Consider the following 25630-nt stretch of genomic DNA (forward strand, 5'->3'; position numbering starts at 1 on the left):
CTAAATTTCATTCGCATCACTGGCCGTGGTGTGAAACAACCACAGACATCACTAGACATGTTGCCACCTTTTAATGCAAATTTGTGACTCTGTTCCCACCCCCAGACTGCCATGATTTGGGGAGTGAATGGGGCTGCAAACAGATTTTTTTCTTTTCATGGAAATGTGTGCTAAACTTCCACTAGATTTCCAGAACTGGCTTTTACATCGTGTGAAAAGAGCAGAAATTATCAGGTAAGGAAGCAGCAAAAAATGGAATACATCCTTATTATCAAATGTCTTGTCACCGCACTAAAGATGAAAAAAACTGTGACACATCTATAAGGTAGGTTTTTTACATCTTCAACAGGGAGCAAGTGAGGCCATATTGTTATCTGAGTTGCATTAAACAGATGCAGCTCCCATTTAATGGAAACTGAAAAGAGAAATGAATATATTGAAAGACATACAAAAATACTCATGTAAGTAATTCTGTAGTTACTTACTTCAGTATTCATATGGTTTGGGCTGGTGGTGAAGGGAGTTTCAGCGTTCTAGAAGATGCCTATCATTTTTGTTCATTTAATGATGGAACTCTTATATTTTAACTAGCTGGTATAGAAAACCAGAATCTAGCCCTAACAAAGGATGCCTGGCACATTGAGAAGCTATTTCTGTAGTCTCACTTTTTAAGAACAATGGGGATATCCAAGATTGCAGAAATGGCAGGCGCATTAAGCTAATGAACCATGTAATGAGATGTGTGGGTGGGGGAAACACTGTAGAAGAGTAGATGGGGATGGATGACAATTCTAACAAGATTTGGTTTAGGCCAAGAAGGAGTATAAGACATATTTGGTTGCAACCAGAGTAAGTTAGCTGGAACTTGGGTCCTATTGAACAAGTTAGGTGAGTTAAGTCCTGTTTATTTCAACTGAAACTAACCTATGGTTGTATCTGATTAAGTCATCCCATGAGTGCAGCTTTTCTCAAACTTGGGCCCCCCGAGGTTGTTGGACTACAACTCACATCCTCCCTAGCTACCAGGACCAGTGGTCAAGGATGATGGGAGTAGTAGTCCCACAACATCTGGGGACCCAAATTTAAGAAAGGCAGCATTAGTGCAAGGACATCTACCTGTGCAATGGGACCTCCTCTCCCATTCCTCTTCCTGTGTACCCAACTCTGCACTTCCCCAAAGCTTTGGTGCTTACAACTTTAGGAGTAAATCTATGATCCCCCAACACACATTTCTAAACAACCAGTTGGGATCAGTGAAGAGGCACATATATGATTAGCTGTTGACATTTCACTGTTTTTGGAGGGGAGAGAATTCACCTGTGGTTTCATTATCTAAAAGGCATAATGAAAGACTATGCTATTCAACATCTTCCAAAATGTGATGCTCTCCTAATAATAATCTGAATTCTGAATCCTTTGGTTACATGGTAAGGTAAAATATATTATGTGAATATCTGTACAGTATTACATATATGAAATATTGACTACGAAGCAACCTGTTGAACCACCAGGAAGACTGAATTTGTTCTTAAAGTATATGGTTATTGCTAATAAACTTGACTAAAATCCCAGTCATTTCAATCAGTATATTATATTATCCCACTGAATTCAGTTGTACTTAAAAGTGCTTCACTTAGACTGAAGTGTGTGCAGTTTATTCATTCATTGCTTTCAAATGAAAGTGGCATTTGCTTTCTTGAGGGAAAGAAAACCAACTTGTCTTAAATCCAAACTTTAGTAGCTTAAAGTTTTTGCCTTTCTTTTTTTAAGTCACGCTGAATACAGGAGAAGAGTTCCTTTAGGCTAAATGCTTATTAATTTAAGAACAGAAATTTTATAAGCTTTAGGAGAGATTATGCAGACCACAGAACAAGTGCGTTTACACATTACTTTAGTTCAATGGTTTATATAACTTCTATATCAAAAACAATAGTGTTGTAGAACAGGATAATTTCACATATATAAACAAGCATATTTGCAGTACTATCAAATTAGTACTTTCCCACATAACATAAAAGGTTGCCAGAGAGCTGGGAGCCAACTAATTTCATCTTTGACATGTAAGGGCTGCAACGAGGCATATGCTTGGATTGTTTTAAATCCCACTGAAGTATATTGGATTTAAACATCCTTGATGCTCACAGGATTGTATTTCAGCTCTTTTTCTTTTTTGGTCACAAAACTTTCCAGTTAGGATCTGTGGTAAACAAAATTCAGGAAGTTAAATTTGAGGTGAATCTGAGGGCTCCTTCTCATTTTAAATATCTGAGAAATTTCAAGAGAAAGGACATCAAAACTGGTGAGATATCTTGGGAATGGGGCAGGTTCTACGCATCACTAATTTAAATATAATGTAAAGGTGATTAATTTCTTTCAAATACAGCATAGTAACTGTAAAACGGAAAAGTAACTTTTCAAAATAACTGAATGGTTGAAACCTACAAAACAAAAGCTTATCCAGTGTGTTTGTGATGTAATTAATTATCCAATATTAATATTTTAGATTTCATTTGTGTCTGTCATTCTCTATGGAAACCATTTTTAGAATTCCACAGAAACTAAGAAATAAACCCAGGGCACAGGTGGTCCAGAAGCAGATAACAAACTGAAACATGACCTGAGAAGAAAACTGCAAGTATTTGAGATCTCAGCATGTCAGCAGGAGAAATTGCTGCACTGACAAGCCACTGTGATTAGGATGTTTCTCATCTCTTGGGACTTTTTGACCTATATATTTTCCAATCCTATTTATGTAAGTGATTCTCACATTTTGCATCATCTAGAGTCAGACTGACATATCTGGGGACTTTTAACAGAAATTGACCTTGTATGTGCAAGGTGGGAAGAAAAATATATTCTGCCTTTTTTGGCACCTGAAAAACACACACACACACACAGAGAGAGAGAGAGAGAGAGAGAGAGAGAGAGAGAGAGACTAGAAATATTGGCCCAATAAGAGTTGTTCTGTGTCAGCTTGTGAAGTCAAACCACTGCAGTAGAAGCACCAAAGTGGCCTCTTTGGAGCAAAACCTGGGCAGTGTACATAGAGGTCCTAGGCTGCCCAGAAGACAAGACCTCCCTCTCAGCTTCACTGATGTGGTCCAAAGGAAAGCAGAGCAATAGGTTTGGCACCAGCTTGGCAGCAGGAGCTGCTGGAAGGAGGTGTACATGTCACCACACAACCGTCTCAGGGACACCAACTCAGGATGTGTCTAGGGTTTACTCCTTAGCCTTTCCTTCTCCCAGAGATATCTGCAAGGCAGTGGAGGTTTAGGACCAGAGTTTTCCTTCTCCCTCTACAACACATGTAGAAACCATCTTATTGGCCATTGGGCCCACAATTGGTCTTGTCCGCTCCATCTGCTGAAGACTGTCTTTGCATGCAGTGGAAGTCCCTAACTCAACAAGGGTTTGAGACCCATCGGCTACACTCACCTGGTTTAGCTGGCCATTCAAAGCTGTTTTCCAGGATGTGGCCGCTGTCACATGCTGACAGCTTCTAGGGGCCACAAGGCAGTGAGTGCAGGGTGGGGACCAAAGGTGGAAAAACAACCCCAGAAGGAGTATGACAAGTACTCCCCTTCCCCTAACACCCCAAACACATCAAATAATAACAAGAACTACAACAATAACAAGAGTATCACCAGGAGCAGTCGATGAGGAGGGATGCTGATGCTCCCTGGCTGAGGAGTTACTGCGACTTACCAAGGGAGAGGGGAGGTCAGTGCTGTGCAAAAGCAGTGGCAGAGCCAGCCTAGGACTTGCCCATCGGAAGGTCAGCAGTTTGAATCCCCATGACGGGGTGAGCTCCTGTTGCTCAGTCCCTGCTCCTGCCAACCTAGCAGTTTGAAAGCACGTCAAAGTGCAAGTAGATAAATAGGTATCACTCCGGTGGGAAGGTAAACGGCGTTTCCGAGCGCTGCTCTGGTTTTGCCAGAAGCAGCTTTGTCATGCTGGGCACATGACCCGGAAAAACTATCTGCGGACAAACGTCGGCTCCCTCGGCCAGTAAAGTCAGATGAGTGCCGCAACCCCAGAGTCGTTCGCAACTGGACTTAATAGTCAGGGGTCCTTTACCTTTACCTTATTACAGTAAACCTGTACTGATTCAGCTGGGTGTGTGGGTGTGAAAGATGGTGTGGTGGCCAAAGGTTGCTTGGGGCTATTTAATAAGATCATAGAAGAAGCACTTCTTCTATGAGAAGTTCCCAGCTCCTGCTCTTAACTCTTACATGACATCCCGATATGTCATCCCATAATGCTCCAGTAATGCCCAAATCCAGTGATCACATGGCACAGACTGATCACATGAGACATATTGCGAACTGCCCCGAGATCTTCAGACGAAGGGTGGTACACAAATTTAATAAATAAAAATATAATAAAATAAAATGCTGGCAAATGCCCGCCTGGTCCCCATCAGTGACATGTTGGTTAGTGGATTCAGATGGTACTAGATTGTCGTGAGATGAAACCACCAGTGAGAGGCAATTACCATGCTCCAGTATCATTGGAAAAAACCTCTCTATTTAGAGTATTCTTGTAATGCATTTGCTGTGCTGAAACTTGACCTCCAATTTCTCAAAAGTTTTATTGCTCTGCAAATTGTTTCCATTTTTTTCCTGCCTCATTTGGGGGGCACCTGAGAGTGTCTTCAGAATTTTGGCTGGTGCAGGGATTAGGTCGTAAGAGAGGTGCTTTTTTATTCCTATCCAGTAAACATCTACAGTGGTACCTCGGGTTACATATGCTTCAGGTTACATACGCTTCAGGTTACAGACTCTGCTAACCCAGAAATATTACCTCAGGTTAAGAACTTTGCTTCAGAATGAGAACAGAAATCGAGTTCCGGCGGCGCGGCGGCAGCAGGAAGCCCCATTAGCTAAAGTGGTGCTTCAGGTTAAGAACAGTTTCAGGTTAAGTACGGACCTCCGGAACAAATTAAGTACTTAACCTGAGGTACCACTGTATTTAGCACTCTGCAACCTCCTTGCCTGCTCACCCTGACCATAAAAAGGCCCAGAGGAGGAGTTCTGTCCTGATGTCTTCCTCATGGGTACTAAAACCCAACTGGTGGAATCTGGTGAGATGTTCTGTAGAAGTCGCGGCACTCACAAACACCTCTAAGCAGAGCAAGTGTAACATCAACCCTGAACCCAGCCACAAGAATTTCACCAAATCTGATCATTTTAAAACACCATTTCTTTTTTCATTAATGGATGGATAATGGCTGGGGGGGAGGACAGGATACATTTTCAGCACAGCACTAAACAGTACTCTCTCAACAATTCTCAGAAGATGCCCTTGAACTCTAGGACAGGGCAGTGTTGCATGACCTTATATAAAGTGAAATCAAAACATTCGTTTTTTATTATTAATATCCAAATCTCCCAGTAGCTAAAATCCACCAAGCATTTATCTTACAGCACTATATGAACGTTAAGTTCTGTTCTCTGTATTATTCCAAAGTGTTGGATGACACCCAGTACAACCAAGGTCATTCTACAGTAGCACCGATTACTGTTATGGTTCTCTTTCTCAGTGTGAAATCGGGGGGAATCTGGTACATTTGAAATATATACATTTCTTTCTCGTTGGGGGGGGGGGAAGGATTTTGTCGCGTGTGGCAATCTTTACTAGCCCTGTACTTTTGAGCAATTTCTCGTGACAGAAAGAGATTGTGTTAGCACTTTATCAGAATCTGTTAACAGCAGCAATCCCCCCCAAAACACAGCTTGTGAGGAGTGCCAAAAGAAGGGAGAAACTACCGTGTGACATATCTCTTCAATATTGTTGATTGTCTAATTAAAATGCACCAGAGCAGGAAAAAAAGTGCAGATATGCTGTGTAGGATGTAATGTAAAGAGCAATCAAAGCCACTCAGTGGTGCTTAGCAGAGGATTTCGTTTATCGGCTTACAAAATGGAAATATCTAATTCCGCAAATTTGAAACAGGTATTTCGGAGTGTAAACAGTACTGCCTTGCAGTGCTCACCTAAATGAAAACTGCCTTTGCCTTGAGGGAGGGAATGAATGTATGCAAAACTGCTATTAGCCCGGTATAATAAGGCAAGCATGTACCGTGCTTTAAAAGGAAGGGTCACATCATTAAATGAGGTTAAAAGAAAACAAAACAAAACTCATTGTTACAAATTACTATGACACCGTGGAAGCAAAAGGGTGACAGGTGTTGCTTTCTGTTTTTATAATGCAATAAACTTGCAACTACACAAGAACAGAGAGAAAAAACCCCCGTGCATTTTCTTTAACAGTGCAGAGCACACCTGCAGCTTGTTAATGTAAGTACCATTATTAAGGGAAGTATAAATTTAGAAATGTCTACAGATTTTCAAAACCTTGCTTATCCCCACCCCCACCCCCTGCAATTTGAACTAAACAGATTTGGAATCGCCTAGCCATTCTTCCCAAGACAATGAAAACATAATGATCGCTGATTCCCTGCGAATCGGCTTCCGCAAACTGCTGAGCTGCAAATCAACGAAGCATATTTCATTTGTACTTAGCCTGCAAAGTTTAGAGATTACTGGCACTTAAGACATAACAGCATATTTCCAAGCATTCACAGACACCTTTATATCACTGACCTGCCAGCTAGGCTCCCGTCGTAGCCCTTTTATCCAGTCTTCCTCCAAGTCCTTATTCTCCCTCGCGCGTGTTTCATCCATAGCAGATGTGGCTTGCACAATCTCGATTGGCCACTGGCTGTTAGACTCTCTTTGTAAGCCTTTTAACCACCGCGGCAGTTCAGAGGCAGACTGTCATGAGGAAAATGTCATGCCTCAAAATGGGTTGTTTTTTTTCTCCATCTCCTTTTGACACGAAGAGCCTGCTTTGTGGGTGTGGGGGGGGGGGAGAGCCAAATCACACACAAAAAGTGTGAGTGCTCTCCAACATGTGCTGACAGGCCCCATAAGTGTCAGAGCTATAGCTAGGGAGTTCACCACAGCTTAGCTGGGGAGGGGGGCAGAGGGAGTTTATGTGGCAAAGTTAATATATATATATAAAGCCCATGTGGATGCAAAAGGAGAATGTGATGCTAACAAAATAATTTCATTTTTTCCCTCTACCTCAGATTCTTAGTGTGTGATGCTAATAAAATACAATTTGAAAAAAAAGCGGGAAGGAGGGCAAATAAATAAATAAATAATCCGTAAATAACTACAGAATTTGCTTATAGGATGCTCAGTTTTGACAAGTATACATGATCCCATCATTCCGTCGCACTTTACAAGAAACAATACACAGGATAGGGTATTCAGAAAGGAGCTGTATGCTGATGATTGGAATCACCAAAGTTTACCCTCCATCCCAGTTGTTCATAGCCTCCAACATTTCTCCAATGAAAATTAAAAAAAGGTAACGGACCCCTGACAGTTAAGTCCTGTCGCAAATGACTCTGGGGTTGCAGCGTTCATCTCGCTTTACAGGCTGAGGGAGCTGACGTTTGTCCGCAGACAGTTTTTCCGGGTCATGTGGCCAGCATGACTAAGCTGCTTCTGGCACAACGGGACACTGAAACCAGAGCAGCGCACAGAAACACCGTTTACCTTCCCGCCAGAGTGGTACCTATTTATCTACTTGCACTTTTTGGCAGGAGCTGGGACCGAGCAAAGGGCGCTCACTCCATCACAGGGATTTGAACATAGGGGTATCCTATTCCATAAGAAGCAGAAAAAGAAGAGTGGATTTGATATCCCGCTTTATCACTACCTGAAGGAGTCTGAAAGCGGCTAACATTCTCCTTCCCCTTCCTCCCCCACAACAAACACTCTGTGAGGTGAGTGGGGCTGAGAGACTTCAGAGAAGTGTGACTGGCCCAAGGTCACCCAGCAGCTGCATGTGGAGGAGTGGGGACGCGAACCTGGTTCACCAGATTACGAGACTACCACTCTTAACCATTATACCACAAATTAAAGCTCTCCACTTTGGGCTTTTGATTTTGGCAAAAGCACATCTGCATCGTGTGACACATATCATGACCAACCACAGCTTCAAAATAAATAAATAAATGGGTTCCTGAAACAATGCATAATGTGGTCTAAAAAACAAATTTTCCTCTGCCAGAGCATGGTTTGACTTTAGCTCTCATGTTGCATTTTAAGGGAAAGAATGAACATGATAATCGGATACACATATGGGGTACTTTATTTTTAGATCAAGAGAGCAAGCAGTAAGCCAATATGAACACAGGAAGATTTTTTTTTTAAATAGACACAATGAGACACACCAGACAAGCAACAAAAAGAGATAAGAAAGTTTGTGATCAAGTTAGCTGTTTTCCAGATATGTTAATATGGTAATGATGTTTTAAAAATGGAGTTCTTCCTCACTGTTACAGGGCAATATGGAGAATAAATAGAAATAAATCAAATGAGAGAATTGTTGATTTCTCCATTGCTCATCGTGCAGAATAAACTATCTAGAGTTGATAGTATACAGGTGAAACTCGGAAAATTAGAATATCGTGGAAAAGTCCATTTATTTCAGTAATTCAACTTAAAAGGTGAAACTAATATATGAGATAGACTCATGACATGCAAAGCAAGATATGTCAAGCCTTTATTTGTTATATTTGTGATGATCATGGCGTACAGCTGATGAAAACCCCAATTTAACCATCTCAGAAAATTAGAATATTAAATGAAATCAGCAAAACAAGGAGTGCAAATAGAGCAATATTGGACCTCTGAGAAGTAGAAGCATGCATATGTACTCAGTACTTGGTTTGGGCCCCTTTTGCATCAATTACTGCCTCAATGCGACGTGGCATGGATGCTATCAGCCTGTGGCACTGCTGAGATGTTATGGAAGACCAGGAAGCTTCAATAGCAGCCTTCAGCTCTTCTGCATTGCTCGGTCTCCTGTCTCTCATCTTTCCCTTGGCAATGCCCCATAGATTCTCTATGGGGTTCAGATGAGGCGAGTTTGCTGGCCAATCAAGCACAGTAATTCTATGGGCATTGAACCAGGTTTTGGCACTTTGGGCAGTGTGGGCAGGTGCCAAAGTCCTGCTGGAAAATGAAGTCAGCATCCCCATGAAGCTCATCTGCAGAAGGAAGCATGAAGTGCTTCAAAATCTCCTGGTAGACGGCTGCGTTGACCCTGGACTTAATGAAGCACAGAGGACCAACACCAGCTGATGACATGGCTCCCCAAATCAACACAGACTGTGGAAACTTCACACTGGACATCAAGCACCTGGCATTGTGTACCTCCCCATTCCTCCTCCAGACTCTGGGTCCTTGGTTTCCAAATGAGATGCAAAATCTGCTCTCATCAGAAAATAGATTTGGGGAGCCATGTCATCAGCTGGTTTTGGTCCACTGTGCTGGGGGGGAGGCAGCAGGTAGACCGTTTGGGCAGCACGGAGTCTGCACGCACCCAAGCCACTGCGTCTCTCCCAGGAGAGATGTGTGGCTCGGGCAGCTGCAGGCCCTGCAGTGAGTGCCGCTAGGCAGCTTGTCACCCCTCTCAGTGGTGACACCTTATCCCATGGAGAAGTCTACAGCCAACTCCCACTGCAAACCTTCATCTAACACAGACTTCCTCAACCTCAGCCCTTCAGATGTTTTGAGACTACAGTTCCCATCATCCCTGACCACTGGTCCTGCTAGCTAGGGATCATGGGAGTTGTAGGCCAAAAACACCTGGAGGGCTGAGGTTGAGGAAGCCTGATCTAACAGGAATTGGAGTGGCCTTGCTCTCTCTTATCCACACTTGCAAGGGGCTGGCTGAGTCAGAATGAGGCCGGTCCAGCGAGTTGTACCCACCACCACGAAAAGTGAGGGAATTGGGCAGCAGAGATCTGGAGGCGGGGGGAATCCCAGAAGATGTCCAATCTGCTCCTCCATCCCTGTCTTCCCCATAGCGAGCCTTTCTGGGCCCCCAGCCCTTGCTACATCCTTCTTCTGATCGGGAGGAACTGTGAGCGAACATGTCCTGATGCAGAAAGGGGCTGGCAGCGGTTCTGGCACCCTACAAGGGGCCACTTTCTTTACAAGAGTTGGATACACCTCCCTCTCTGCCTCCCAGGTCCAGGAGGACCCAGAAAAGAAAAAGCGCAAAGAAGGTCAGCTTGTGCAGTGAAATGAGTGCCTGAAGACGTGCCCACCATCCAAACCCTTCTCTACTTAAGTACTTACGGCTCTGAGCTAAATAGGAAGTCTGCATTCTATAGTAATGAATGGGGGATTAGCAACGTGTATTGCCTGAAGTGTGTAAGGGGCTTACATATTGCCGTAGCCTAACAATAAAAAGCTTTGGAAAGGAACTTTTGTGCATATATGGGGGAATCTGGGCAACAGGATACTAATACATGAATAGGGCCATTGTTGCTTTCCAATCTATATGGTAAATACAGATGGATACAAACCATCCTACTGAAAACGAGTCATGTTTTTGACATTCATGATTCCTAGATTTGTAATGCTCACCTTCAACGTGCCCTTAAATTCTTTTCCAGCTCAGTTTTTTAATCTAAGCCCAAGAAGAACTTATCCCAGTCACACAGGTGGTAGCTGCAGTGCCTACTGTGGCAGCAGAAAGGAAAATTTATCTCCCATCAGCCTCTTCAGGTACCCTGAAACAATTACAGTTTCCAGGGCTCCTAGCATCCAAATTACTAGTATTCCAGGTACTGGGAATAGAAATAAAGTGGGATAGCAAGTGAGGAGGAGGAAAGAAGAGGAAGGGACCCCAACCTCCCACCATCCTGCTGTGGTCATAGCAACCACAACCGAGAAGTTTAGACAGAGGCCTCCATCCCCCACTACCATCACCATGCAGCCTCCACCACTGGATTAAAAAAAATAAATAGTGTCCACAGGAGAAAGGGCCAACGACTACAGATTTAGAACTGCAATTATAAACTGATTACTCAATACTTTCCCCCTAGCATCCTCCAGTTTCACTCATTTGATGAATCCAAGCTGAACTGAGGGACTTGCCCACCTCTACTGAAGACCACCTCACAGATTATTATTTTTAATGTCCTCTAATTTTAAGGCTCCAGCCGATGGAACGGACAAGACCAATGGTGAGTCCAGTGGTCAAGAAGGCAGTTACTGCATGTGTTGTAGAAGGAAACAAGAGGCAGATGGGACTCGTCAGCCTGGGAAGGTAGCCCACGTAGGAGAAGAAAAACTCTGATCTCTGCTACTTTGCAGCTATACTCATTCACATGAGAAAGGCTTCAGAAGTAAAACCTGAGGAAAAATCCATACCCACTGCCTTGAGAGACATCTTCAGGAGAAGAAGAGTCAAATCAATTCAAACTTTATTGTGGTCAACGACCAGACAGGAGAAGAATAGGCAAAGAAGTACCATATATTTTTTGCTCTATAAGACGCACCAGACCATAAGGCGCACCTAGTTTTTGGAAGAGGAAAACAAGAAAACAAATATCCTGGATCCCAGAAGCCAGGACAGCAAACGGGATCGCTGTGCAGAGATCCCACTGGCTGTCCTGGCTTATGGGATAGCCACGCGCAGCCTCTCCCAGGCAAGGGGAGCGTGCATCCCCTGCCTGGGAGAGGCTGCGGGTGGCTAAGGCTCCCCAAGAACCGTGCTCCCTTTAAAGAGCATGCGGAGTGTGTGTGCGGCTCTTAGGGGCTTTTCCCCGAGGAGGGAGAAGGGCAGCCCTTCTCCCTCCTTGGGGAAAAGCCCTGAAGAGCCACACACACACTCCACATGGCTCTTTAAAGGGAGCTCTGAGCAGAGCCTCCCTCCTGCATTCGCTCCATAAGACACACACACATTTCCCCTTACTTTTCAGGAGGGGAAAAGTGTGTCTTATAGAGCGAAAAATACGGTAAATTCTATACAAGTTTGGTTGGATGGCTTCTTGTATGCCTCCTGCCAGCAATTCCTGCATCCAGGCTGATTCCCAACGTATTGCTTCCTTTGGAGCACACCAGCAAGACTGGGGTGGCAGAGTCTTGTTGTCTGAGCAGCCCAGGACCTCCGTACACACCAGCCAGACTGGCGCCCCAGAGAGGTCACAAAAAACAATGCAGGAGGCAGAAGTTATGAGTTAGTTTTGACTTCAACCCAAAGGTGCACTCTGTTGTTCCTCAAGATGGACAGGTAGAAAACAACAATTTTAAGGGCAAAGCTAAAGTCCAAGGGAACGGTGATTGGTTGCAATTTCCTGTTGAGTATACACTTAGTGGCAAACCCAGGCTCACGTCTGTGTAGCATGCACAATACATCTGATACATCTTTACTGAATGAAGGTTATCTAAGCAAAACGACAAACTGAACAGAAGGGGAACACTTAAGTTGGGACCATAGGTTTCAGCAATTGTTTAAATCTATGGTACATTGGACTTCAATTATTTTCATGTAATTATTACATGCGCTCTCTCTCTCTCTCTCTCTCTCTCTCTCTCTCTCTCTCTCTGTCTCTGTCACAACAAAGGTGCTGTGCAAATTGTGCCGAATATGAAAACATTTATTGATGGAAATCAGCAAACTTTTTTACTCAAAGAGTGCTTGAATTATTTTGAAATGTGAGAGCCCGAAGCAAAGAAAGCACATTAAAAAACATCATATGAAGGGAAACAGCAATTTCCCTCTTTCGAAGCTGTCACTTATTTGCTAAGAATCAAATCTAATTCAATGCAGTTAAAGAGGTTTCATATATCACTCAAATGTGTGCATACACACCCAAGGAAACAGATCTGCTTAGCAGTTGTTGTTTGAGGACAGTCTGAAGGTATATAATACAGTTTCGTCACTAAAGATACCCAGGTTGGTGAGCCCTATAAACTTATTGGAACAGGGCTGCTGGAGAATGATATAAAAGCTGCTTCTCAGAAGAAGGTATAAGTAATGAATAAGATACGTTATTTTATTTATGAAGGCAATTTGCAAATATATAATAAAACAGCTCAACATAGTTTTAAAATAGTGCAGAAATAACAGGCAATGGATTTAAAAACAATGCAAAATGAACAGCCAGCTAGAAAAGCTTGTCAAAAAAGAAAAGAAAAAAGCCTTCAATTGCCTCCAGAAAGTACAAATACTAGGTGTCGGTTATATCTCTACTCTACGGGGATGCTGTTCCACAGAAAAGGGGCAGCCATATTAAAAGCCACGTTCAGTGTCTGTGGAGTGGGCTTCAGATAGCTCTTCTGCAGAAAGCGTTGAAGGGATGTGGGTTGCGCTGTGGGTTAAACCACAGAGCCTAGGGCTTGCCAATCAGAAGGTCGGCGGTTCGAATCCCCGCAATGGGGTGAGCTCCTGTTGCTCAGTCCCTGCTCCTGCCAACCTAGCAGTTCGAAAGCACGTCAAAGTGCAAGTAGATAAATAGGTACCTCTCTGGCGGGAAGGTAAACTGTGTTTCTGTGCACTGCTCTGGTTTGCCAGAAGTGGCTTAGTCGTACTGGCCATATGACCCAGAAGCTGTACGCCGGCTCCCTTGGCCAGTAAAGCGAGATGAGCACCGCAACCCTAGGGTCCTCCATAACTGAACCTGATGGACAGGGGTCCCTTTACCTTTACCTTTACTGGGTATATAAGAGATAAGGAGGTATTTCAAGTAACCTGACCATAAGCTGCATGGGGCAGAAAGGCAGACAGTGAGAGTCCTAGAAACAAGGTGTCAATGCACGATTTGCAGGCTCTGGACCAATCTCAGTGGTAGCTCTACATAGAGTGCATTGCAATAATCCAAACTTACCAATGTATGGACAACTGTGGCCAAACTATTCCGATCCAGGAATGGCTGTAGTTGTCTTGCTACCAAAAGAAGTGCACCTCCAATGAGAGCTGGAGCGAGGAGCTCCATCAAACTGCACATTCAGGGAGAGTGCAACCTTTTTAAAGGCAGGCAACTTCATGACTTATCAGACCCGGATACCACTCCTTCAGAAAACCTCCATCTTGCCAGTATTCAACCTCAGTTTATTATCCCTCATCCAGCCCACCGTTTCGCCCAGACACCGTTTCAGGGCCATTTCTGCCATTTCCAATTCAGATCTTACAGAGATTAGGTATCAGCAGTTACTGATGACAACCCTCTCCAAATTTCTTAATTACATTTTGAACAAATATTCATGTATTTCAGAATGCAGTGGCAAGATTCCTAACAACAGGAGTTAGTGTTTTAATCACTTTACTCCATTGTTAACCAGGGTCACTGCCTACCAGTTCATTTTCAAGGGCAACTCAAATTACTGAATTCATATTATCTTCTAAGCCCTAACTTATTTAGGACTGGCACCTAGAACTCCCAGCTATCTTCTGATGCAGGAAGGCCCTTTTGGAAGCCCAAGCTACATCATAAGTTGGTGGAGAAAGGATAAGAGCCTTCTCTGGTGCAGCACACAAAACATGAACCGCATTTATCTCCCTCAGCATTAGTTTTCTATTACCATTTAAATACATTTTTTGCTTCAGTTCTAGAGGCAGAAATGTAGTATTGTAAATTTATGGCTGCCTGTTTTGTTGTGTTTTTAAAGTATTACATTACACAATTGGTTTTTTTAAATTTATGATGATAGCCACCTTGAGTGCTTCACTCTAAAGAGGAAAGGCAGGATAAATACCGTATATCTAAATAAAGAGATATGTTGCCTGTTTAGGGCTTTAGCCTATAGGTTACTTTATACATAAGTAACTGTCTTTTTCAAGTCCACATATGACTTGGCAGAAAGCTTGTCCCAAACTTCAGACTACTTTGAGGCATTTTACATGCACTCGAGTTATAATTTTTACTTTGTATAGCGTGGCATTCAGGAAGTTATTACAATTAAATAAATAAATATACCGCCCTTCATCCAAAGATCGCAGGAAGAGTTTGCAGCATAACAACACAAAATACATAACATAATAATTAAAAACAATACGCGCCCCCCAGGCACATTTAAAAGGCTATAGATCATAGGAGAAAACTCCTAGGGGTTGGGTTCCCTTCAACCCCGCTCCCCAATAAAATATTTGAGGGTTCTGGGGAGGTTGATGGGCATTGTCATTCAAATGGTGTGCATGCTCCACACTATCAGTTATACAGGGTGGGGCCTACTTCCTCCCCCCCCCCATTATTTTATTCAAGTTGGCATTCCTGCTACAGATTGTTTGATCACAAAAGGCCTGGTTTAAGAGGAATGTTTACGTGACAACGATGCCAGGTGCACCTTCCAAGGGAGAGCATTTCACAAATGGGGTGCCACCACAGAAAAGGCCCATTCTCGTGTTGCCATCCCACAACCTTTCATGAAGTGGGGCAGACAAAGAAGGCCCTTAGAAGATGATTGCAGGGTCCAAGTCAGTTCATATGGGGAGAGACTTTGAATTGGACCCAGAAATAAATTGGCCGACAATGCAGTCAGACCAGGATTGGTGTTCCATGCTGCCCCAACCATCTTGCCCCAATGAGCACCCTGTCTCCTGAATTCTGCACTAGCTGAAGTTTCCACACTATCTTCCGAGAGAGCCCCACATATAATGCATTTCAGCAATCTAACCTTGAAGTTATCAGAGCATAGACAACACAAGTAAGGCTATCCCTGTCCAGCTATGGGTATAGCTGTCAAAGCCAATAGAAGGCACTCCACGCCATCAAGGCCACCTGAGCCTCAAGCAACAGCAATGGATCTATGAGTACTACCACTTATCAAGAGTGGGCAGCCTCCCATCTGGGGGTCTCAGGAACCACCCAATAACAATGCCTCAGTCTTATCTGGATTGAGCTTCTGTATACTGACTCCCAACCAGTCCATTTTTGAGGTGAGACAACAGTCCAGCACAACCACTGTCACACCTGCAGACGTAAAGGAGTGGAGCTGTGTCTCATCAGCATACTGCTGATAGCACACTCCAGAACTCCAGATGACCCCACTCAGCAGTTTCATGTAGATGTTACACAGCATGGTGGATAAGATTAAACTCTGAGGAACACCTCACAGAAGGATCCATAGGGCCAAAAAGCATTCCTCAAGCATCATCTGCTGGAAAGAACCATTCAAGTAGGAACGGAACCACCACAAAATGGTGCTGCTACCCTTAACTTGGACAACCACTCCAAAAGGATACCATGGTCAATGGTATCTAAGCTGCTGAGAGGTTGAGGAGAATTAAGAGGGACACATTTTCCCTCTCTCTCTCCCAGCAGAGGTGGGATCAAAACAGTTTCTGTGCCAAAACCAGCCATAAATCCTGATTGAAATGGATCTAGAACACCAGTTTTCCTCAAGAGAGGAAAGAGAGGTTGCATCTGAGCTACATGTTTCCTGTCTCAACCCAGCTGCCCTTTACCAACATGAAGTCCTTTCTCTGTCTTTCCAGTAAGTCATCAGAAAGTAGCCTTTTTCTCTATTTCCTGCAACTTCAAAGCTTCTCAATGAATTTCACATTTCTTAGTGCCAGATTGTCATTACTTTGAGAGCAGAGGCTCAAGATCTTAACAGAGTGGGCATGCATGGTTCTTATATTTATTAAGGAAGAAAACAAAAAATGACAAGTGAATAAAGCAGGCTACGGATTTTGTATAAATCAATACCGAGTGTTATAAAATGTCAGAAAATATCAAATGAGGGGGAAAGAATCAATAAATACCCTTTGAATTAAGGGAGTGATTAATATTCCTTACCAGTTAGATAAACTAGACAGCACACACGCACGTGCATATCCCTTGTTTGAAGAAATACCCAATATTTGCCCTAGGACCACAACATCTGAGTACCTTTCCCTGTGATAAGTCATATGATCCACATAATACATAATTAACTGACAGGACTGGTCCAGATGCAACTGGAAACTGTGGTTGCATGATTCAAATCACTTGCTTCCCCTTCCTCATCCTCCTCTTTGTGCTTGAGATATTAAATGTGTCCACTTGGGGTTTTTAACTAAGTAGCATTCTACATTACATATGTTCATGGGAAATGGAGTTTTTATACAACTTTCCTCCTATTTATTTATTTATCTAGCCAAGCATGTAAAGCTGAATGCACACGTTAAATGTGTGTGAATTACAAATTACCTGTACTCTAAAGCAGTACAATGCCATTCCAATTTTAGTTCAGAAGAAAAGGGGATGTTAGCTATCAGACGTCTGGGAAACAGTGGCCTAGCCAAATATTACCAGGGCTTTCACTATGGAATCAGTATAAGTTGGTAATCAATTAATAATAGCAGTACAGTGGTACCTCAGGTTACATATGCTACAGGTTACATACGCTTCAGGTTACAGACTCCGTTAACCCAGAAATAGTACCTCGGGTTAAGAATTTTGCTTCAGGATGAGAACAGAAATCGTGCTCCGGCAGCAGCAGGAGGCCCCATTAGCTAAAGTGGTGCTTCAAGTTAAGTACAGTTTCAGGTTAAGATCGGACCCCCGGAACAAATAAAGTACTTAACCTGAGGTACCACTGTAGTTGACTACCACCCACAATAACAACTGAAAAAATGTCATTGTGTGATAGGTTATCTGAAGAAGTATTTACGCAAATACAGTACTTTGTATTAAAGGTCCTCATACTTATTCATAAACAAATGTGTTAAATCTCAAGCAGTTATGTAAATATCAAATTGCGTTGCCTCCTCTGCCTTTGGATCTCAAGCACTCCATGACCTGTAATGTCAAATGTCAGATTTTGCCTCAGCTGTCCAAGCTAGCTTCTGCAAGTGCGATCAGATCTTCTCATATGCAAACAGTCTCTTCAGAATATGTTTACGACCAGATTTGCAGATAAAGTCAGTTAGCATATCACCCAGTCAACAGAATAATTATTTATATAAACATGGCATTTGGCTAATGAACAGCTTCAGAAATTGCTTTTAGAACTTGGTACCTGAGCAATTTTATTTATCGCAGTAACATCTATTAAGTAATGTTAAACAGATGTTTGCACATTTTAGTAAGCCAAAGGCTGTGAAAAGAAGATTTAACACATTACTAACAACTGCTTAAGCATCAGATTTTGCAAACCCATAGATCTTGCAAGTGATTCCCCCTCCCACCCGCCGCAACATGTATTTAAAATCGTACGGTAGCTGATGGCGTTGAGAAAAATTCAAACCCTCCCTCTCACATTTCATACGGCAAAGGCAGGTCAAGTTTACACAAAAGAATCCAGGGAAATAATGTGACTTCCCTGGGTAAAATGCTCAGTGTTACGGCAATCAGGTCTGCTGACCCACTGCAGACCCAAGTCTGGAGTAATATAACACAATCTCCCCTGGCACTTGAATGCCAGCCTTCAACACAACTCAGTTTGACTTTGTTGATCCAGCAAAAAATGGAATTACCTAACACATCTCCTTTTATTATATATAATAGCAGAACTGGTGGCTTTAGTAGCAATGGTACAGCTACATGGTTATTTAAAGAGCACAAATACATGCAGATAAAACCCAAGAGCTTATGAAACCACTTGTGAAGATAGCCATGGCCTGGAAGACCAATTGAGAGTACAGTGGTGCCTCGCAAGACGAAAAGAATCCGTTCCGCGAGTCTCTTCGTCTTGCGGTTTTTTCGTCTTGCGAAGCCAGCCCATTACCGGCTTAGCGGATTAGCGCTATTAGTGGCTTAGCGGGCTTAGCGGATCAGCTGATAAGCGGCTTAGCGGATCAGCTGTTAAGTGGCTTAGTGGCTTGGGGAAAGGAAAGGAAAGGGGGAAAGGAAAAAAACCCCGCAGGAACTCGCAAGACATTTTCGTCTTGCGAAGCAAGCCCATAGGAAATTCGTTTTGCGAAGCACCTCCAAAACGGAAAAACCCTTTCGTCTAGCGGGTTTTCCGTCTTGCGAGGTGTTCATCTTGCGGGGCACCACTGTATACTGTGGGTGTCTGCTATAGACCTCCAAGCCAGGCTGAGGACTTGGATGGTGCCTTCCTAGAGCAGATTACATAATTTTTAAAAAGGGGAGACTTCAACTACAGTGGTACCTTGGGTTACATACGCTTCAGGTTACATACGCTTCAGGTTCCAGACTCCTCTAACCCAGAAATAGTACCTCGGGTTAAGAACTTTGCTTCAGGATGAGAACAGAAATCGTGCTCCGGCAGCGCGGCAGCAGCAGGAGGCCCCATTAAGCTAAAGTGGTGCTTCAGGTTAAGAACAGTTTCAGGTTAGGAACGGACCTCCAGAACGAATTAAGTACTTAACCCGAGGTACCACTGTACCCCAATATCCATCGGAACTCAATATACTTCCTGAAAAATACCCTCAAAACTGCAGGTTAGCAATGATCCTTTGGGTTTCTAAAGGAAAAGAGAACAATACAATACCACTTATATCAGGCATGTCCAACTCCCAAGAGACTGTGATCTACTCCCAGTATAAAAAAAAACAGGCAGTGATCTACCCATTGTCATTGGATGAAGGAGGAGCGTGTGTGGGATGGGTAGATTGCACAGATTTTTTTTGGGGGGGTTGCACAGAGTTTTTTTAGCTCCCCCCCCCAGTAACTTTTTGTACACAATAAGGACCCCACAATCTACCAGGATCAGCCAGGGATCTACCAGTAGATCTACCAGTAGATTGTGATCTACTGGTTGGACATCCCTGACTTATATGAAATGCACATGAAGTGTCCTTCACACACCCCTTGGCAGGGAGTGCCCTCCTCTTCACTTTGCTTACCAACCGCCATCTTCACCTCAAACTCCAAGCATCACCTCAACCTGATCTCACACTTTTCTTCTCAACTGCCTCAAATCACCCCAGACCCATCTTTCAAACCCACTTTGTTTCATCTCTCTCAGCCCTATATTTGGGCAAATTCCCAGGCCACACCACCTCAGACTGTTGTCATGCTGTAATCAGTCCATCTAGAGGCAGTGCCTCTCTCTTTTTAAAATGCACACCTTGATTAGAAGAAGAAGAAGAGTTTGGATTTGATATCCCGCTTTATCAATACCCGAAGGAGTCCCAAAGCGGCTAAAGTTCTCCTTTCCCTTCCTCCCCCACAACAAACACTCTGTGAGGTGAGTGGGGCTGAGAGACTTCAGAGAAGTGTGACTGGCCCAGCAGCTGCATGTGGAGGGGCGGAGACACGAACCCGGTTCCCCAGATTACGAGTCTACCGCTCTTAACCACTACACCACACTGGCTCTTAGAATTTGGCGGGGACTGGATCACGCCCAGCGGCTGCCAGTTGACCATTTATTTCACTGCTGTTGTCCCCCAAAGTCCTAAATTAAGAGATACTGCTTTGACTGGAGAAAGAGCTAACACATACAATTCCTGATACTAATGATTCCAAGAAAACTGAAGTGTCTGCAGAGACATACTCTTATGTCTTCATACTGCTAGTGGATTTTCACTCTGCCATCTTGCTAGCCAAGTAATTAAGGATTAGAAGCTTAACACCACAAAGGGTATTTTTACTTCATGGTTTTAACTTCTCCAGCAAAATAAAACACACATAAATCCTGTTGAATGATCTACCTGGTACATTTTCCCTCAGCTTGGAAGCAGATCTGAGGCTTAAATTCTGCATTTCATAAAGGAAACAAAAAATCCTGGACCCAGACATACAGTTTTCAGGAAACCCTTGGCAATCTCTTTCATGTGAGATGTTCAACTCCCAGTCTTCAGCTGCCTGGGATCTACAGGGAGTTTAGTTTAGACCAATCCTTCAGCTTGGAATTGAATTTCAGTGTTGGGCACACACTAGGAGGAGATAAGACAGGCTGGCTTCCCAAACTTAAAGCAAAACAAAATCAGTATGGAGAGTTGTCTTCTAAGGTTAGGTTTTCCAACACAATCCATATGTTGTGAAAAGTGAGCACAATGAAATGTGGGCGTGACGCTTAGAACGAGCATTTAGTTCAGGATACTTTCCATATTGGGACGCGGGTGGCGCTGTGGGTTAAACCACAGAGCCTAGGACTTGCCGATCAGAAGGTCGGCGGTTCGAATCCCCACGACGGGGTGAGCTCCCATTGCTCGGTCCCTGCTCCTGCCAACCTAGCAGTTCGAAAGCACATCAAAGTGCAAGTAGATAAATAGGTACCGCTCCGGCGGGAAGGTAAATGGCGTTTCCGTGCGCTGCTCTGGTTTGCCAGAAGCGGCTTAGTCATGCTGGCCACATGACCCGGAAGCTGTACGCCGGCTCCCTTGGCCAATAAAGTGAGATGAGTGCCGCAACCCCAGAGTCGGTCACGACTGGACCTAATGGTCAGTAGTCCCTTTACCTTTTACCTTTACTTTCCATATTGAATATGATATTGTGAGTTCATCATGGGCACACATAACAATTGTAGGATTGTGGAAAAATACATTGGGGAGGAGTTTCACATGTAATCAACATCGGCACCTTTGTAGCACTTTAGAATGTTCAAATCATGCATCAGCGTAGCAAATCTTTAGTAACCCTGTAGACTGAGGCTGAGATAATAGTGCCTCACCAAAGGTTGCCTAGTGAGTGCGTAGCAGAAGTAAGGCATCAAGTAGACACTGCAAACCTCACTGTCCCCCACTTTTAGCCGCTATGTTATATAAGTAAAATCTATAAAGGCACCATCAAGAACAATCATTCTGAGAAGCTGAGTCATTCTGATACCTTGTGCCGTACATGCACAAGTTAGTTCCGCCTAGGCCAGTTTTCACTAGTGCACACAATTAGAAGAAGAAAAAGACTATTGTAGGTTACACAGCTGACACTCTCTGGTGAAAACTGCAATCCACCCACCCTGCAACAAAAGTACAGTGGTACATGGGGTTAAGTACTTAATTCGTTCTGGAGGTCCGTACTTAACCTGAAACTGTTCTTAAATTGAAGCACCACTTTAGCTAATGGGGCCTCCTGCTGCTGCCGTGCCACCGGAGAACAATTTCTATTCTCATCCTGAAGCAAAGTTCTTAACCTGAAGCACTATTTCTGGGTTAGCAGAGTCTGTAACCTGAAGCGTATGTAACCTGAAGAGTATGTAACCCGAGGTACCACTGTACTTTTAACTTTTCCTAGAAAGTGTGCCCTGGATCTCTGGATTTCAGACACAGAACTGGTCAGTGGTTCAAACAATTAACCAGGTATGTGTGAGACACTGGAATAATGGAGTAAAGGCTATGAACATCCTAGAATATATGCAGGGGTATACAATGGTACCTCAGGTTACAGATGCTTCACATTACAGACTCCGCTAACCCAGAAATAGTACCTTGGGTTAAGAACTTTGCTTCAGGATGAGAACAGAAATTGTGTGGTGGTGGCGCGGTGGCCCCATTAGCTAAAGTGGTGCTTCAGGTTAAGAACAGTTTCAGGTTAAGAACGGACCTCCGGAACGAATTAAGTTCTTAACCCGAGGTACCACTGTACTGTACTATGTCTTACAAATGCTGGAACTCCTTACCATTCCATTAAAATAATGATAGATATAAGAAATGGCGCCTGACCTCCATCACAGTTATTCATACTACCAAACTTTGAAGACAATATGCACTGTTTAAGATGCTGAAGTATGTTATCAAGTCTGAGTCATGTTATGTTCCCATTTCAAGCTTATAATAAGAAAGCGTCTTTTGATTCTTGTATGTTTTTGGTAACATTACCGCCATTTCTCTCTCTTTCTCCTCTATAGAGTGAAAAGCCAAGATCTTTGCAAATGAATAATATTTTAGCTTATCCATATTATCAAGTGGTGAAGAACTTAAATGCCTTTAGTTTAATTTCTCACAAATCATCACGGGTGCTTGAGCAACAAATTGTCTGCTCTATCTCCCATGTTAGCAGATTAGTAACACTAACAATGTACAACACAGTAGTGTTGAGGATGGAGAGAGAGGGAGAATGGCATAAATCTTTAAAGTAATATATTATACTGGAGCGCCAGACAGATTTGATAGTGACAGATGGAAGCTCTTCTAACTCCTTTGATATTTAAGTAGGAGTGAGAACCATTTAATGAAAGGGGAAGTAATCAGATCCATTGTCCTTTTTAAAAACAAAACAAAAACCCAAACCCTCCCTCTCTTCCTTCTTTTAAAGTTGAAGTGACATAAAATATTTCTTTGCCTTTAGGGAAAGTTTCTTCCTAGGTACTCACTAGTAACTTGCAGTCTGACCGTCAATGGGGACAGACTACCATCAAAACGCAGGTGGTGCTGTGGGTTAAACCACTGACCCTTGGGCTTGCCAATCGAAAGGTCAACGGTTCGAATCCCCGCTGTAATTTAGTGATTTGCAGTTTACAAAAAGATAGTTTTCCTCTCACTATTTGAAAAATGAAAATAACAACTTGCTCAGATTTTAACTTCTGAACACCACGGGGCTCATTTTCAGACTAAACGAAGACGCTAAACACGATGGATCCTGAATACAAAAATAGCAAGTTTAGATAGTGGTGTCTGTGAAAGAGAGATTAGGCAGTAATCCTGCACACACTTACGGAACTCAGTGGGGCTCACTTCTGAGTACACATACATAGGGTTGCACAGTTTGTCAAGTAGAATCCATAAAAATCCAGTTAAACACTTAAAGAGCATTTAAGAATAGAATGCTACCTATTTGAAATGTATGGATCAGTTTGCTGAAATGAACCATGAAGCCAAGTGATGAAGTTTCCGTGAAGACACCTGCGCAGTGAAAATACCCACCACCTGATTTCCCACATGCAGAAGACCCCAGGCTAAACCATTAATAAACCTTGGTTACAGCTCCTGCGGGGACGCGGGTGGCACTGTGGGTTAAACCACAGAGCCTAGGACTTGCCAATCAGAAGGTCGGTGGTTGGAATCCCCACGACGGGGTGAGCTCCCGTTGCTCGGTCCCTGCTCCTGCTAACCTAGCAGTTCGAAAGCACATCAAAGTGCAAGTAGATAAATAGGTACCGCTCCGGCAGAAAGGTAAACAGCATTTCCGTGCGCTGCTCTGGTATGCCAGAAGCGGCTTTGTCATGCTGGCCACATGACCCGGAAGCTGTATGCCGGCTCCCTCAGCCAAAAAAGCGAGATGAGCGCTGCAACCCCAGAGTCATCCACGACTGGACCTAATGGTCAGAGGTCCCTTTACCCTTACCTTTACCATCAAAACATAACACCAATGCTTAAAAGCATCTACTGATTGCGTATGTATTACTAGGCCAGGTTCAAAGTGCTGGTATTAATTTATAAGGCTCTTAAGAACTCGGGTCTTGGTTACCTTATGCCTGATCCTTTATATTCCTGCTTAACTAGTGAGATTTGGGGGAGGGTCTCTGTTAGTGGGTCCCCAAGATGCAAATGTACAGCTTGTACCTACTAGAAGCAGATTTCGGGCAATGTGACAAGCTCCACCACACTGGGCGCCAAGCCTAGGGGGTGCCATAGGCCACAGCAACTATGACATGTAACTGGAGCCCATATACTAGCCAACAGGTGCAAGGAAAATTCAGAAAGCACAGCCCTGTTCCCGAGTCTTAACTGGCTAGGCAAACATGAACAGATGCAGATTTAGCCACCCAGAGTAGCTGGGGAAACCCAGCCAGATGGGCAAAGTATAAATTATTATTATTATTATTATTATTATTATTATTCAGCATCATCATTATTGCAGCACAACCAGTTATGATGCACTAGGCACCAAGCCTAGGAGGCGCCATAAGGTGTTGCGAGTGTGACGCAGTGAATTGAGCAGAATGGAAAGAAAGAGGGAGGGGATGCCGAATTTGGAGCTCACACAGGGCACTGCTAAAATTTGAAAGACCAAAGTCCACCCCTGACACGAAAGGGTGGAAGGCAGTATTGATGAGTTATCTTAGATGAATTTAGATGGAAATTAGATACTTCAAACTGTTGCACATTACTTGGAACTGTTTATTAATTAATAAATAATTAAATAATGATTAAATTACTTGAAAGTGATTATTATTATTATTATTATTATTATTATTATTATTATTATTATTAATTTAATTGTTTTGCCATTTTGTAAGCTGCAATAGATATAGATCACCATCCTTTTTTGATTGTTGAGTGAAGTGTGCTTTCATTGTTATCTGGGGGGAAATTGTGCCCCTGTTATCCATTTCTCAGAAACACTGTTTCCTATGAAATATATACTGCCTCTTTTTAATCAGCATCTTAAATACCTTAGACTTGCACCGTAAAATAATCATAGTTTCCTTCTTCCCCCACCCCCAACAAAAATAGCCAAATTAAGATGCAAACCTTTCTGCAATTCTGCAATAACCCAAGTCCAGAGGCTCATGAAATAAATGCCTCCTCACTGCCAACCACATAACAAACTTCCTTTTACAAGGATGATAATGGTAATGACAGTGGTGGAAGAGGGGAAGTGGATTTTCCTTCCTTCCACCCCATTATCCTGAAATACTCTGCAGTGCAACAGTACTAAAAGAGCAGTGGCCAATGGGACATGGGATCTTCACAAGATCTTCCATGGAGACAGTGGCTCTTGTGAAGGCCCCAAGGTCCGTAATTTTGATGAGAGAACTATTAATTTCTTGATAATGCTGGTGACAGAAGATAGTGTAATGGTGAGAGCCCAGAGAAATGGGATAGGAGAAGGAAATCGGAGATGCTATTTCCTGTCCAGACCAGAATGCTCAGATGGATTAAAAATCGACATCATTGGCAAGAATATTAATGGCCCAAAAATGGAAACAAGAGGAACTACCGACCTTGAATGAGTGGAGAATGAAACTTAGGGACTATGCAGAAC

The 25630-nt window shown here is 43.2% G+C and overlaps 1 protein-coding gene across 3 annotated transcripts in view; it reads right to left on the bottom strand.

Annotated features, from left to right (window-relative positions):
- The window catches only part of PPARGC1A (PPARG coactivator 1 alpha), a 658152-nt gene that overhangs the window by 333971 nt on the left and 298551 nt on the right, over positions 1–25630 (bottom strand). The window contains exon 1 of one of the 3 annotated variants that reach the window (XM_083754899.1): positions 6606–6705. The exons of the other annotated variants lie outside the window; for them this stretch is intronic. Within the exon in view, the coding sequence (XP_083611025.1) occupies positions 6606–6686 (81 nt within the window). The 5' untranslated portion in view covers positions 6687–6705. Of the gene's footprint in view, positions 1–6605; positions 6706–25630 lie in introns of those variants that run through there. 3 annotated transcript variants of the gene reach the window in all.

The sequence above is a fragment of the Podarcis gaigeae genome (assembly GCF_964106915.1).
Source record: "Podarcis gaigeae genome assembly, chromosome: 9".
Classification (NCBI taxonomy): domain Eukaryota; kingdom Metazoa; phylum Chordata; class Lepidosauria; order Squamata; family Lacertidae; genus Podarcis; species Podarcis gaigeae.